General features: G+C 37.7%; 1 protein-coding gene across 1 annotated transcript in view; it reads right to left on the reverse strand.

Annotated features, from left to right (window-relative positions):
- Positions 1-512: 512 nt before the first annotated feature.
- Positions 513-16,953, reverse strand: part of DDX10 (DEAD-box helicase 10) — a 293,705-nt gene continuing 277,264 nt past the window's right edge. The window contains exon 18 of the mRNA XM_044257693.1: positions 513-1,192. Within this exon, the coding sequence (XP_044113628.1) occupies positions 1,015-1,192 (178 nt within the window). The 3' untranslated portion in view covers positions 513-1,014. The remainder of the gene's footprint in view (positions 1,193-16,953) is intronic.

Here is a 16,953-nt window from a genome sequence, read left to right on the forward strand (position 1 = left end):
TCCTTGGATTCATGAGTGGTTTGGGCCAGTTATCGAAAATTATTTGTGTTTTATACATGGAATGAGAAGGAGCCAAGGGAGAGAATAGTGAGAGGGTGATAAATCTATGGTAAAACCAACATGCCAAGGCCCAGATTTCTTTCCCCACAAAAAATGTGTCAGTTATTCATAACCAAAAACAGGCTCTGGCTTGATCTGCTTCTTACTCATTATCAGGAGCTAGCTCTGGGTGGGGCGCTGCAGAGTGAGCTGAACAAGGCTCTTACAGAAGACCTACCGCCTGCTGGGTGCTTACTAAGGCACTGGTTTTGGATCACAGGCTTCAGATTCAGGACTTCCATAGACTTCAAAAATGGCTATGAAAACTGCAAGTGTAAGTTAAATGGCATCTTTAGGAAGGCTAATCTAAGAATATGAAAAATTCACTGTCAGGAATTGGCCAAGCATTTTTCTCTCAGGAATCTTCCCCCGAGAGTGTTCTCGTATTACTGGACACAATGAAAACATTAATATTTTATAGGAAATATGTTTATTATTGATCATCGCAATTCAAAAATACTCTTTTCTCAGGGCTGGTCCATCTGACTCTGTCTCTTTAGAGATATTAAATACATCAAAACTGTGAGCAATTTTGTCTTACAGTACATAGAAATTTCTGTGTGGTAAGCAAGACAGGAATTTCTAATAATGAAACAAGATCTCCAGAAGTTGCCGGTAAATCAAAGTGAGCATCTCCAATGACGAGATGAAGGAATTCATGGGTAAAATCTAACAGAGCACATGCTGGAAAACGGGATCAAGAAATTTTATAATCCACCTGTACTCTGAGTTTGCTCTGAGATAGTGCAAAGCACATCCTGTGAAAGGGGCTTAGAGATCTAATTGCTTCAGTCTGGAGGAAAGATCCTTTGGGCGTGGGACTCATGTCATCCAAATGTTCCACAGCCACTTGTTTTTCCAACATGTTTTTCCATCATCGTGACCAGAGGTTTCACAGAGAAGAGCACAGAATATCTAGCTTTGACTTTTAAGCAGATGTAACACCAGCTCTTCATCCTCTGCTAAAGAGAGACCTGTATCCAAAGGCTCTAAGGTCTCCCACTTGGCCTTCTTTCTGTTACGATTTGTGGGTCCCACGTCTTCCATTCCGCTGTTGTTCCTTTTTCTCATTCCCTGCTTCTTCTTGGTATCACTGGTGGGAACAAATCCAATGATTTACTTGATAAATAACTAAATCCATTATGAAATCAAACACTTCAAATAGGACAAAACTACCAAAAACAGATAGTTGGTAAAGTGATATTATTCAAGAGAGAAAGAAACTGTAACAACATAAGGATATCTATGTCATAAGTACCTTCCCATTAATACATGGGGGGGGGGAGAAGAGGCCCCACTATGCATCAGGCACTGTGGGGCACTTTGTACACATGGTCTCGTCCAATCTTCACAATTCTAGGGAGTTATGAGTATAATATCCACAGTTTGGGGACACCAATGGCCTGTGCTCTGGCTCCTATCTGTGCTTGTCCTGCCACATCAACCACCTCTGTTCAAAGTTAGGTAATCCTTTAAGTAGCAGTCTGCAGGCTCACAGATATCAGGATACCAGACAATTAATACCTGTTGTATTAAGTTGTGATATATAGAACATGAGTAAAATAGAACCTCAAATGTTGCATTTTTTTAAAAGATTTTATTTATTTATTTGACAGACAGAGATCACAAGTAGGCAGAGACACAGGCAGAGAGGAGGAAGTACACCCCCTGCCGAGCAGAGAGCCCAATGTGGGGCTCTATCCCAGGACCCTGAGATCATGACCTGAGCCGAAGGCAGAGGATTAACCCACTGAGCCACCCAGGTGCCCCAAATGTTGCATTATTTAAGACATCAAATAAACTTCCCCCATTTAAAATCTGTACCTAAGATACAGATTGTCTTGTCTTGGAAAAGCAAACACTATTGCAGTATTCTACTCTCACTACTTTTATTTAAAATAGTAATGGAAGTACTAGCTGTTGCAATCAAACAAGAAAAAGAAATAAAAGGCATCCAGATTGGAAGGAAGAAGTAAAACTGTCACTATTTCCAGACATGATGTTATATATAGAAAACCCTAAAGACTCCACCAAAAGACTACTGGAAATAAATAAATTCAGTAAAATTGCAGAACACAAAACCAATGTACAGTAATCTATTGCATTACTATACCGGAGAAGCAGAAAGAGAAATTAAGAAAATAATCCCATTTACTACTGCACACCCACCCCCACCGCCAAATCACATAACCTAGGAATCAATTTAACTGAAGAGTTAAGAGACCTGTATCTTGAAATCTGTAAGACATTAATGAAAGAAATTTGAAGATGATACAAATAAATGGAAAGATATATTATGCTCATTGATTCTAAGAGTTAATATTAAAACGTTCTACTATCCAAAACTATTTACAGATTGAATGCAATCCTTATCAATATTCCTATGGTGTTTTTCACAGAACTAGAACCAATGATCCTAAAATGTGTATAGAACCACAAAAGACACCAAATGTCCAAAGCAATCTTGAAAAAGAACAAAGCTGGAGGTATCAAAATTCCAAATTTCAAAATAAACTACAAAGCTATAGTGCTCAAAACACTATGGTACTGGCACAAAAACAGACACACAGATCAATGTAACAGGATAGAGAGCTCCCAAATAAACCCAAGCTTACATGGTTAATTAATCCACAACAAAGGATGCAGGAATATACAATGGGTAAAAGACAGTCTCTTCAGTCAATGGTGCTGAGAAAACTGGATAGCTACATGCAAAAGAAGGAAACTGGACTACTTTCTTACATCACAGACAAAAATAAATTCAAAACGGATTAAAGACCTAAGTGTGAGACCTACACAGTAAAACTCCTTAAAGAAAATATAGGCAGTGGTCTCTTGGACATTGGCCTTGGCAACATTTTTCTAAAAATGCCTCCTTAGGGGCACCTGGGTGGCTCAGTGGGTTAAGCCGCTGCTTTCGGCTCGGGTCATGATCTCAGGGTCCTGGGATCGAGTCCCACATCGAGCTCTCCACTCAGCAGGGAGCCTGCTTCCCTCTCTCTCTCTCTCTCTCTGCCTACTTATGATCCTTCTCTGTCAAATAAATAAATTTTAAAAAAATAAAAATAAAAAAATAAAATAAAATAAAAATGCCTCCTTAGGCAAGGGAAACAAAAGCAAAACTAAATTACTGAGACTACATCAAACTAAAATGCTTTTGCAGTGAAGGAAACCATCAACAGAACACCACAACCTGCTGAATGAGAAAAGATATTTGCAAATGACAAATAAGCAGTTAAAATCCAAAATAGGGACGCCTGGGTGGCTCAGTTGGTTAAGCGGCTGCCTTCGGCTCAGGTCATGATCCCAGCGTTCTGGGATCAAGTCCCACATCGGGCTCCTTGCTCGGCAAGGAGCCTGCTTCTCCCTCTGCCTCTGCCTGCCTCTCTGTCGGCCTGTGCTCACTTGCTCTCTCTCCCTCTATCCCTGACAAATAAATAAATAAATAAATAAAATCTTTAAAAAAAAAAAAAATCCAAAATATATAAAGAACTTCTACAATTCAACACCAAAAAAGCCAAACAGTCCAATTTAAAAATGGGCATATAACCTGAATAGACATCTTTCAAAACAACAACAGCAGCAGCATACAGATGGCCAACAGGCAATGAAAAGATGTTCAACATCACTAATTATGAGGGAAATGCAACTCAAAACTACAATTAAGTATCAGAACGGCTAGTATCAAAAAGATGAGAAACAACAAGTGTTGGCGAGGATGTGGAAAAAGGGGAACACTCATGCACTATTGGTGGGAATGCAAACCGGTTCAGCTACTGTGGAAAACAGTATGGAGGTTCCTCAACAACTTAAAATGGAAAAATCATATAACCCAGTAATTCCACTACTAGGCATTTACCCTAAAAAAATGAAAACTAACTCAAAAAGATATATGTACTTCTATGTTCACTGCAGCATTATTGACCATAACCAAAATATGGAAGCCACCTAATTGACCCTTGAAAGTTAAATAGATAAAGATGTAGCATGCATATTTATTATATATATAATGGAATTTAAAAAATGAGTTTTTGCCATTTGTGAAAACATGGATGGATCTAGAGGGGATTTCGCTGAATGAAATAAGTCAGACTGAGAAAGACAAATATCATATGATTTCACTTACATGTAGAATCTGAAAAATAAAACAAACAAAAAGCAGAAACAGACCCATAAACATAAAGAACTGATTGTCGCCAGAGGGAAGGTAGCGGGGATAGGTGAAATGGGTGAAGGCAGTAAGAGGTACAGACTTCCAGTAATGGAATGAATAATTCATGGGGAGGAAAGCTACCACATAGGGAATATAATCAACAGAACTGTAACAGTGTTGTCCAGTGACAGATGGTGCCTACTTTGAGGTGAGCACAGCATAAGGTACAGAGTTGTGGAATCACTATGTTGTCCAACTGAAACTAATGTAAGGTTGTATATCAACTATATGTCAATTAAAAAACAAACATAATTGCAGTATTCTGCATACACTTGAGGCACAGACCATAAAAATAAAGCTAGATTCTAAAGGTAGAGGAAATCACCTAATACATTAAAAATAGAAGAAAGGGCAAAACATTTCAAAGTGTTTTTGAGATACTATCATCATGTTCAAAGATGACCCAATTATCAGATGTGAGATTAAAGCAAAATAAAAAGCCCATCTAGCAGTGTTCGTAGTAGTGACCCTTCATTAAAGGCTTACTGTGCTACATGCTTTACACAGATTATATCATTTGTCTTCATGAACATCCTTGGTATGCGGAGCATGAGCTTTGTTTTCTACAATGATTAAATGACTGCACCCAGATTATAAACAGCAGAATCAAACCCAGATCAGAAGAACTCTAAATTCAGCTCCAAAGCCAAGCTACTAAAAGCAAAGAGTTGACTTGATTCTGTCAATATTTGGAAGACAAGAAAGAAAAGAACTGGCTGTGGGAAGAGCACTGATTTGGTACTAACAGTCAAATCTTAGTCAATCAATTACCATTTCTTCTAAGCCTTAGTCACTCTGCAAAGATGAAGATTATATAATTTACTTAGCAGAGCTGCTGCATGATTTACATGAAATTACATAAAGGCAAGAACACAGTAATACTCAATACATGTTCATTTCCTTTCTGCCTATTAACTACTCCCTTTCAAATAAATTCTTACATTGATGTTAATAAAAAAGCAAAAAAAAAAAACCACAGAAAATATTGTATTCCAAGCATATGATGTATTCAAAAAACAAAAAAAAAACAAAAACCAAACCACCAAACTGCTCAAGTTCCAATGGAGTATATTACTTCTTAAGAAGCATGCCCAGGGGGTGCCCAGGGTGGCTCAGTGGGTTAAAGCCTCTGCCTTCGGCTCAGGTCATGGTCTCAGGGTCCTGGGGTCGAGCCCTGCATCGGGCTCTCTGCTCAGCAGGGAGCCTGCTTCCTCCTCTCTCTCTCTGCCTGCCTCTCTGCCTACTTGTGATCTCTCTCTCTCTGAAAAAAAAAAAAAGAAGAAGACGAAGCATGCCCAGGTAAGAGTGAATGTGCCTAATCAGCATATCCACTAGTTTGAAGCAAAGCCATAAATAACTTCGCATTTCACCTCCCAGAAATGCCCAGTGCTCTGACTCAGCAGCCATTCTCTCCCTCTCTCCGCTGGAGGAAAGACAAACTGGACAGCACTATGAGGTTACTTTAAGTCACGAACAACTGCATTTTGAAAGGGTGCTCATAGAGGTGAACTCTAAAGAGTTCCTACACGATGAGAATTCAGTTAGCAAAGACCGTAATTTTTAGTGGAAATAGGCCTTAGAAACAAAGTATTCATTCTTAACCTACTTGAGAATTGCCAGTCCTGTGCCAGTCCCACTGGGCTAGAGGGCCATGGCTGATTTGGTACAGGCCAATACTGATTTCCACCCTGCCTGTGCTTCAAGTGCATTTCAGAGCAGCTCATCAGAAAGAGCCCAATTAGTGGGCTTTACTAATGCATCCTTTGTTAATGTGCTCTTGAACATCATATTCCCTGCAGGAAATAGCTGGTTCAGATAATAAAAGGAAGATGGGAAATTTATGTAACCCAAATATTTTCATAATCAGCAGCTTTGCTGCTTTGTGGACCAGTTCAAATTCTAGAAAGGTATTTTATCCTACTTTCCATAGCATGTGAATAATTTGTGTAACAAATTAATTATTAAACAATAATACAGATATTCTATAGGTAAGTCACCCAAAAGGGGAAAAGATAATGAATCTAGGAAACATAAGGAAAGCAAGAAAGCAAAATGCGGTGACAATGTGGTATCTTCAGAAAAGGTCTCCTCCAGGCACCTGGGTGGCTCAGTTGGTTAAGCCACTGCCTTCGGCTAGGGTAATTATCCCAGAGTCCTGGGATCGAGTTCAGTATCAGGCTCCCAGCTCCGCAGGGAGTCTGCTTCTCCCTCTGACCTTCTCCCTTATCATGCTCTCCCTTTTCTTTCTCTCTCTCAAATAAATAAATAAGTAAAATCTTTAAAAAATAAAACAAAGAAAGAAAAGGCTTCCTCCAAATGGTGAGGTACTACAGAGTGAGGTTAGAGGTCAGGAACATGGCTGAAGAAGACAGCCCAGTTCGTGTTCCCTCCCAGCAACACGGACAAAAATGCTTTTGTGGGAACTGCGGGATCCACCACTAGATGCCAGAGACCTGAGAGGAGTCTCACCCAACCATGCTTCAGTAACAGGCATATAGACTACAGTCCCAGCTGTGAACTGGCTCCAGCTCCTCTCAGCAGGGGGAGGACATCACCTTAAACAATTACACGTGGATGACAGGACCCCCTGGAATTCCAGTTTTCAGTAGAGAAATTTAGCACACCAAAAGAGGGGGAAAAATGAGTTTGAACACACTAGACAGGGTAAGAGGAATAGTTTGACTTCATTCATATCACCCCTCCCTCCAGCTGGCAGAAATGAGGGCCAAGAAATCTTAGCCATGATTTTTCCCATGCTGGAAAGTGAGAGCAAGTGAGTACCCAGCTTCCCCAGCTATGTGGAATGTTGCCCAAAAGGCCCATTTCTTTCTCATGTCATCCAGAATACTAGATCATTACCTGCATGGAGGGGGCAAGAGGCAGGAAGAGGCTGGGAGAGTGGCACACAGGACTCTCAGAATAAAAGAATGTGAATCCTGTTCACTGGGTCATTCCATTCCTGATTCCATCAAGAACCCTACCCATGAACCAATGGAGATGCCTTGTATACAGACCCCTCCAACTGGTCCATGGACACCCTCCAGCATTTGTGTGCCTCACCCATACCCCCAACACCTATGTAAGCTTCCTGTTCATGTTCCTGACAGTGGTAGTGAAAGTGAACTTTGGCAGATAGCTACTGAGCATGACCCAAACCTATAGGTCAGGGAGTGGCCACTTCAGCATTAGTGCCATTCTTGGGAAAGCAAAAGGGAGGGTGTAAACATTTGGCCTGATGTTTCAAGATCAAGAGGAGACATATAAGCTTAAAAATTCTGGCACAAGAGAGACCAAGAAGTGTGGAGAAGGTGAATCCACAGAAGGTCTAAGAAAGTCTCAGAATCCCTAGCTGACCTAGGGATGACAGAGGGCATTTCTCTCTTAAAGGCAATTAGTCAAGACTAAAGGAGGTGCCTGTGACCACTACTGTGAAGACAGCAACACAAAACTTCAAGGAATGTGACCAATCAAGAAAACACGATATCACCAAAAGGTCACCGTAATCCTCCAGTAACCGATCTCAAACACATGAAGATCTATAGTTTACTGGATAAAGAAATCAAAATAGCTGTTGAAAGGAAGTTCCATGAGGTATATATATATATTTAAAAAATCAACAAAACCAGGAAAATAATGTATTACAAAATGAGAATTTTAACAAAGAGACAGAAACTATTAAAAAAAAAAAACCTGCAGCTCAAGAATACAATGAATTAAAAAAAAAAAAACACAGAAGGAGGACCAACATTGGAACAGATCAAGCAGAAGAAAGGATTTGTGAGTTAGAAAACAGAAACTTTGAAATTATCCAGTCAGAGGAGAACAAAGGGAAAAGAATGAAAGAGAGTGGAGAAAGCCTACATTATCTACAACATACCTGTCAAAAGAAACACTTTAAATTATTGGAATCTCAGAAGGAGACAAGAGGGGAGCAGAAAGCTTATTTAAAGAAATCATAGCCAAGATCTTCCCAAATCTGTGGAGACACCTGAAGTCCCAAGTTTATAAAGCTCATAGCTTCCCAAATTCAATGGAAAGAAATCTCCTCTAAAACACATTACAATAAAAATGCCAAAATTCAAAGACAAAGGCAGAATCTTAAGAGCAGCAAGAGAAAAGAAGCTTGTAACTGATATGGGAATTCTTATAAGGCTTTCAGCAGATTTCTCAGCAGAAACTTTACAGGCTTAGAGAGGATGGGATGATATGAAAGAAAAAAATTCCAACCAAGATATTCTATCCAGCCAAGCTGTCCTTCAGAAATAAATAAGAGAAAAAGACTACCCTGGGCAAACAAAAGCGGAAGAAATCCAAGCTGATATGAAAGGATGCAGAGTATATGAAAATCTATGAAACTATCCAATACACTGCTAAAGATAAGTATAGAGTTAAATTCCAAAAATGGTAGTACAGGGGTGCCTGGGTGGCTCAGTTCATTAAGTGTCTGCCTTTGGCTCAGGGCCCAATCCCAGAGGTCTGGGATTGAGCCCCACATCGGGTTCCCTGTTCAGTGAGGAAGGTGTTTCTTCCTCTCTCTTTTCTTCTGCTCCTCCCTCTGCTTGTGATTGCTCTCTCTCTCAAGTAAAAAAAATAAAAAAATAAAATCTTTAAAAAAATGTAAAATAAAAGAAATACGTGAGTACAAAAACAAAAGCTAGTTCTGTAATATGGTAGTGAGTTTACCACATAACTCCAGTATAAAGGTTAAAGGACAAGAGGATTAAAGATAACTACAGCTACAATACTGGTTAATGAATACACAGTATATAAAAAGAGGTAAATTGTGATACCAAAAATGTAAGAAGAGAGAAATAAAAGAATAGAGTTTTTGTATGCATTTGAAATAAGCTGTTATTAACATAAAATGGGCTATAATATCTATAAGATGTTTTATGTAAGCTTCATGGCAACCGCAAAGTAAAAACCTACAGCAGACCCACAAAAGATAAGGATAAGGGAAATCAGAGCATAACTCTGTAGGAAATCAACTCAAAAAGGAAGGCAGCAAGAGGAGAAAAAAACAAAACAAGGGAATAACAAAACAGCCAGAAAAGAGTCAGATAACATTACTAAGTTCTTACCTATCAATAATTATTCTAAATTAAAATGAATTAAATTCTCCAATCAAAGGACATAGAGTGGTTGGATGGATAAGACCCAACTATATATTGCCTGTAAGAAACTCACTTCATCTTTAAGGACATACAGTCTCACAAGAAAGAGCTGGAAAAAGATACTCCTTGCAAGTGGAAAGCAAAAGAGAGCAGGGGTAACGTTTACTTATATCAGAAAAAATAAGCCAAAACAAAACATAAGCCAAAACAAAAGATGAAAAAGATCATTATATGATGATAAAGAAGTAAACTGACTAAAAGAATATAGCAATCATAAATATATAGAGACCCAACATTGGAGCACCACAATATATTTACCAAATACTAACAAATCTAAAGGGAGAAATAGACAATACAAGAATAGAGTATTTTAGTAACCAGCTTTCAACAAATGGCTACATTATCCAGACACATAAAAATTAATAAGAAAATGTTAAAATTGAACTATACTTTAGACCAAATGAACCTAACAGACATAGAGAGGACATTCCACCCAACAGCAAAAGAATACATGTTCTTGTCAAGTACACATGGAAAAATCTGCAGGACAGATCATGATAGGTCACAAAATAACTCTCAGAAAATTTTAAGAAGACTAAAATCATATTGATATTGTATCAAACTGAAAATCAATTACAAGAAGAAAACAGAAAAATTCACAAATGTGTAAAAATTAAATAACATAGTTCTGAACAATGACTGGGTCAAGGAAGAAATTTAAAAAATTTTTTTTAAATCTCTGAAAATGGAAACACAAAATAGCAAAACCTGTGAGATGCAGCAAAAGCATCTTTAAGGGCAAGTTTATAGAGTTAAAACCCTACATTAAGAAACAAGAAAGGTCTCAAATAAACAACCTAATTTTATACCTCAAGGAACTAAAAAAAGAACAAATGAAGTCCAAAGTTAGCAGAAGCAATGAAATACAAAGATCAGAAAATAATAAGAGACCAGAAAAACAAAAGGAAAAAAAAACCAACAACAACCAAGAACTAGTTTTTTCTAAAGATAAACAAAACTGGCATTTAGCTAGTCTAAGTCAAGAAAAAAAGAAATCAGACTCAAAGTCATAAATGAGAAAGGAGACATAACAACTGCTACCACAAAAATATAAAAGATCATGAGACCAGTATGGATTAATTATACACCAACCATTTGAATAACCTAGAAGAAATGAATGAATTCCTAGAAACAGCAACCAAACAACACTGAATCATGAAAAAAACTGTAAGTCTGAACAGACCAATAATGAATAAGGAGACTGAATCAATAATCAAAATCCTCCCAGCAAAGTCCAGAAGCAGAGGGTTTCCCTAGTGAATTCAGCTAAACCCTTAAAAAATAATTAATGCCATTCCTTCTTAAACTCTTCTAAAACATTGAGGAGGAAAGAATATTCCCAAACACATTTTACATGGACTGAACTAATCTAATGCCAAAGCCAGATAAAGATACTAACAAGAAAAGAAAACTACAGGTCAATATTCCTGATGAATACAGATGGAAAAATTATCAATAAGATATTAACAAGCTAAATTCAACAGCATATTAAAAGGACCACACATCACGATTAAGCTGGGATTCATCCCTGGGATGCAAAGGTGGTTCAACATACCCGAATCAATAAACATGACATACCAAATTAAGAAAATGAAAAGTAGGGTGCCTGGGTGGCTCAGTGGGTTAAAGCCTCTGCCTTCAGCTCAGGTCATGGTCCCAGGGTCCTGGGATTGAGCCCTGCATTGGGCTCTCTGCTCAGCAGGAAGACTGCTTCCCTTTCTCTCTCTCTGCCTGCCTCTCTGCCTACTTGTGATCTCTGTCAAATAAATACATCTTAAAAAACAAAAACAAAGAAAATGAAAAATTAAAAGCATATATTCATCTCAATAGATGCAGAAAAAGCACTTGACAAAATTCAACATCCTTTCTTGATAAAAACTCTCAACAAATTAGGTAAAGAGAGAATGTACCTCAACATAATATAAACCGTATATGACAAGCCATGGGTAACATTATACTTAATATTTAAAGACTGAAAGCTTTTTCTCTAACATCAGGAAAATTAAAGGTTGCCCACTCTCATTATGCATATTCAACATAATATAAGTACCAGCAAAAGCAAGCAGACAAGAAAAAGATAAGGCATTCAAATCAGAAAGGAAATAATTTTGTGATTCTTTACAGATATGATCTTATATGTAGAAAATCCTAAAGACTCTACCAAAAAAACCATCGCAATCAATCAATAAAGTTGCAAGACACAAAAATCAACATATAAAAATCAGTAGCATTTCTTTATACCAGCAGCAAGTAATACGAAAAAGACATTTTTAAAAAGCATCCCATGCACAACAAGATCAAAACCAAACCTGGGAGTAAGTATAATCACAGACGTGAATTATTGGTACACTGAAAACTATAAAATTTTGATGAAAGAAATTAAGAAGACGAACAAATGGGAAGATATCCCATAATTAATAAATCAGAAGAATTAGTATTATTAAAAGGCCCATACTACCCCAAACCATCTCTAGATTCAGTGAAATCTCTCTGAAAATTCCAATGGCATTTTTCATGAAGTAGAAAAAATAATCCTAAATTTACTAGATTCCAACAAGCCAAGGCAATCCTAAGAAAGAACAAATCCGGAGGCATCGCACATCCTGACTTCAAACTATACTACAAAGCTACAGTAATCAAAAAACAGTAGTATAGTCCTGACATAGAAACAGACACGCAGACCAACAGAGCAGAGCAAAGACCCAAGAAATAAACATTTGTACTTATGGTCAACTAATATTTGACAAGGAAACAGAGACTACTCAATGAAGAAAGAATGCTCTCTTCCAATAAAAAAAGGTGTGAAAATTGGGTGACCACATTTAGAAGAATGAAACTGGATACCTTCCACAAAGGTTAACACAAAATGGCTTAAAGACCGATGACTCCAAACCATAAAGCTCCTAGAAGAAAACATAGGGATAAAGCTCCATGATGCTCGTCTTGACAACAGTTTTTCAGACATGACACCAATAGCACAAGAAGCAAAAGCAAAAGTAAGAAAGACTACATTACACTAGAAAGTTTCTGCATAGTAAAAAAAAAACTAAAGAAAAAAATAAAAAGTCAACCTACAAAATGGAAAAATATTACAAGCCATATACATGATAAAAGGTTAATATCCAAAATATATAGGAACTTACATAACTCAACAGCAACAACAACAACAACGAAATAAAAACAGAAAAACCCACAAATAAAATAATCTGTTTAAAAATTAGGCAGAGGAAGTGGATGGACATTTTTCCAAAGAAGACATACACGTGACCAATAGGTACAAGAAAAGGTGCTCAATTAACACTAATTACCAGGGAAATGCCAATCAAAGTCACAAAGAGATATGACCTCACACCTGGCAGAATGGGTGTCATCAAAAAGGTAAGAGATAACAAGTGTTGGGAAGGGGGTGGAAAGGGAATATTTGTGCACTGTTAGCAGGAATGCAATCAGTATAATCTCTATGGAAACCAGCATGGAGCTTTCTAAAAATATTAAGAATAGAACCACCAAATGATCCACCAATCCCCATTCTGGGTATATGTCCAAAGCAAAGGAAAACAACATCTTGAAGACTTGTCTGCATTCTCATGTTCAATGCAGTATTATTCACAACAAGCAGGAAATGGACATAACCTAAGTGTTTGGAGATGGATGGACAGATGATGTAGTATATTATATATACACAATGAAATATTACTCAACCATTAGAAAATTTGCAACCAAATGGATGGACCTTGAGGGCATCATGTTAAGTGACATAAGGCAGACAGAGAAAGATGAAATCTGTAATGATACCACTTATATATGGAATCTGAAAAAGGCAAATTCAGGAATCAGAGACTAGAACGGTAGTTACCGGGGCTGGGGGTAGGGGAAATGGTAAGATGTTGGCCAAAGAGTACAAAGTTCTGGTTTCAGATCTAACGTACGCTATGGTGATTGTATTAGATACTTGAAAGTTGTTAAAATAATAAATGGTTAATGTTCTCATCACATACACACACACACACACACCCCTACCTAATTATGTAATGCTATATAGGTGTAAGCTAATAGTACTAGAGTGGAAATCATTTTGCAATATGTAAGTGTATCAAATAACATGGTATATACACCTTACACTCAATGTTATTTATCAATTGTATCCAGTAAAGGTGGGGGGAAATGTATGACACTAGAAATCTCTAGCGTACTTATATCCTGATAAATCAGGCAGAGGTTTCTGACCCTACATATAGCTAATGTTTGACAGCAGATTCTTGGATCTAATTAAGAGCCAGGACTTCTTTAGGATTGGTTAACAGTCTAATGTATGTAACAGTGAGTTCTAGTTTCTTGGTTCTTCAATTGTTTTCTGCAGCTGCTAAAAGGGGCTCTTGTACCTCTCAATCAAGGGTTTTATTAGCTGTCCCACAGTAGCACAGCATTGGTACACTTTACCAATTAGATGGTGGAACATTCTGGAAATAGGTCTGCTGGGAGAAAATCACAATACAGGTGGGAAACACCAGTAACACCTGTGAGTTTTCTTCATGAATTAAGTCTACTCCTCTGAACTGAAGGATATAAGGAGGCTCATGGTATGAACTGAGAACTTGATGGTGGCCTATAAAACAGGGCCAAGAGGGGCACCTGGGTGGCTCAGTGGGTTAAGCCGCTGCCTTCGGCTCAGGTCATGATCTCAGGGTCCTGGGATCGAGTCCTGCATCGGGCTCTCTGCTCAGCAGGGAGCCTGCTTCCCTCTCTCTCTCTGCCTGCCTCTCCATCTACTTGTGATTTCTGTCAAATAAATAAATAAAATCTTTAAAAAAAAAAACAGGGCCAAGAGTCCGGGCCTGAGCTCTGCATTTTTTAATTTCAGGATTTCTATGGGACATCAAGTGTCAAACTCTCTCCACATTCTTCAAATCTATGAAGTCAGTGTCAAAAAGGCTAAAACACAGCTTAAAAAGGAAAAGCGTGGCTTGGGACACTGAACGCATACTGCTGCTATAAAAACAAAACCACTAAAGCTAAAGAATTCGGAACTACTTATTGCTTAATAATCCAACTAACAGATTTAATGAGTAATGTCTGGTGTGTCATTTAAAGAACTAATCCTACAACAAAACACAAAGAAAAATATCACATCATAATATGTAATCCGAACTGACAATAACAGGGAAATGTTACTTCAATGGCTTTGAAACATTCATGAAAATGATACGCAAAAGCTTGTCTCAATACCCAAAGTAAATGAGTGAAACAATTTACTCATCACTAAGAAGAATAAAGGATTTAACACTAAAATGTGAATTCCATTTTTACATCTTAATACATTACTAATTGACTTTTAATGGAATAGAACTTTCTTACTTTTTTTCTGGGAAAAAAAAAAATTTCTGAACCCCAAACCCAAAACTCTGTCAGAAAGTGAACAGATTTTTCAGGAGGTTTGATTTCCTGGTTTCAACATTTTAACTTTTTCAGGTACTCACAGCTGCCTTGTGACCCAGAGTAAGAGTACAGCCTGTGTGACACTTAGGAGAAACCAAAGAGAGAGGAACACCTGGAGTCAAGCTGCTATGTCAACCAGCCTTCCTCCTGGTCCCTCTTCCTGAACTCCTCTCAAACATGGCCCCTTATTTGTTTAGATCAGAGACCCCTCTTGTGTGTCCCACCTGTGCCCTTCTGTCAATGTGGCACCTTCCTCTTGGTCAGTCTTCTCTACTTCCTTACCTTCTGCAAAAGGTCCCCAAATTCCCTATTAAAAGTAATCTCTTTCCTCTGAAAGCCAACAGCTCTAATTGCTTATTAGCCATTTTGCACTTAGCATTGCTACTTCCTAACACTAAAGTGATTTCTTTTTCACCTGTACGCAACTGAACTCCAAAAAAGTCCTGGGTGGGAGTATAAATTACTACTAAACTTTCTGGAGGGCACTTTGGTGGCACCTTTTGAAGTCTTTCAAGTATGCCTACCCAGCAATTTCTCTTCTGAGAATTTATCCCAAAGAAATAATTAAGGATGTATATAAAGATTTACTTATAGGATACTCAAGGCAAAACTATTTGTAATTTCAGAAAGTTGAAAACCCAAATCTCCAATCATAAGGGATCAATTTGTTAAGTAAGTTATAAAATTAGAAATGAAACACTATGTGGCTATTAAAAACAGTGTTGCAGGAAAACAGTTACAAAAGCAATATAGAGCAAGAGTCCATCTTTAGGAAAGGCTTGTATGCATGTTTGGAGAGAAAAAGATTTGGAAGATTTTTTTTAGATGTTCTTTTTGCTGGTATATATATCTTCTGATTTTTCTGTAACAAGCTTGTATTGCTCTTTGCAATAAAAAAAGAAAGTTAAATTTGAAGGGAAAAGCAGTTCTGGGTAAAGTATAATTACAATTATTCTTTGTAATTCCACAAAGCTCCGAAGCATGAGAGTAGATGTACCATATAAGCTTCCACCTGGATCCCTGGATCCACAAAAGTAAGGGAAATAGTGCAATTTCTTTTGTCAGAATAGATGGGTCATGGGTTACTTTCAGCGTTTCAAAACACCTGCAACTGAGTGCCCCAGACTAAGTTCAGTATTTCTTTGGTTTGGCTGGAATTTTATAAACTGAGCTTTGTAAACACTTGACACTTCAGACACCTGAGTGGACTGGAAATTGTTAGTAAAACAAATGCAAGACGTAATATTTTATTAACTTTCCTGAAAGACAAAAATCTTTCAAAACACAGGGCTCATTAGGGGTGAAAGTAAAAGTTCTCTGTGATGATCAAAATGTTGCAAAGTCACTGTCTGCCCAAGCTTCATGGACCATAGGCAGAAATTTCTCAGAGTTGGGGTAGTTTTACATATTGGGCTTCTAAGAAAGCCATTCAATAATGGTTTCCACGCTCACCATTCCCCAAGAAGAAAAGAAAAAGTTAAAAAGCAGTCTTCTAAATCTAGATTCTTATTGAAATATCATACATTAAACCTTTAATGTCTCCCACGTAACACTTCCCCCATTTCCACCAACCAACCCTACATGTGCTTAAAGGAAGATTCTTTGTGAAGCATATCTTGGCTTTTATAATTCTTCTACATTTCGGTGACTGCCTTCTACTGTTATTTGGTATAATCTTTAAGTTATGACCTGATATAGGCCTGCCTTTGTACCCTATTCTGCATTATACCTCCTCCTTTAATACACTCCTTATTCTTTCAGATTAGTTTTTAGTCCCAAACATGCTCTAGGCTCTCAACTAATTTTGCCTCCATTTGGAACTCTCCTTTACTGCTTTACAGTACAATAAAGCCTACATATCCTTCAAAACCCAGTTTTGTCATCTCCTCCTCAAAGATTCCACCTTTGACGCCGCTTCATGCAATGTTTGTGCCTCTCCCATAGCACTCATTCTGAAATAAATTGTAGGGATTTTGTGTAGATCTCTTCCCTGTGCTTACTAGATTGCTAGCTTTTTGAGATCTGGAGCTT

The sequence above is a fragment of the Neovison vison genome, chromosome 7 (genome assembly GCF_020171115.1).
Source record: "Neovison vison isolate M4711 chromosome 7, ASM_NN_V1, whole genome shotgun sequence".
In the NCBI taxonomy this organism is placed as follows: domain Eukaryota; kingdom Metazoa; phylum Chordata; class Mammalia; order Carnivora; family Mustelidae; genus Neogale; species Neogale vison.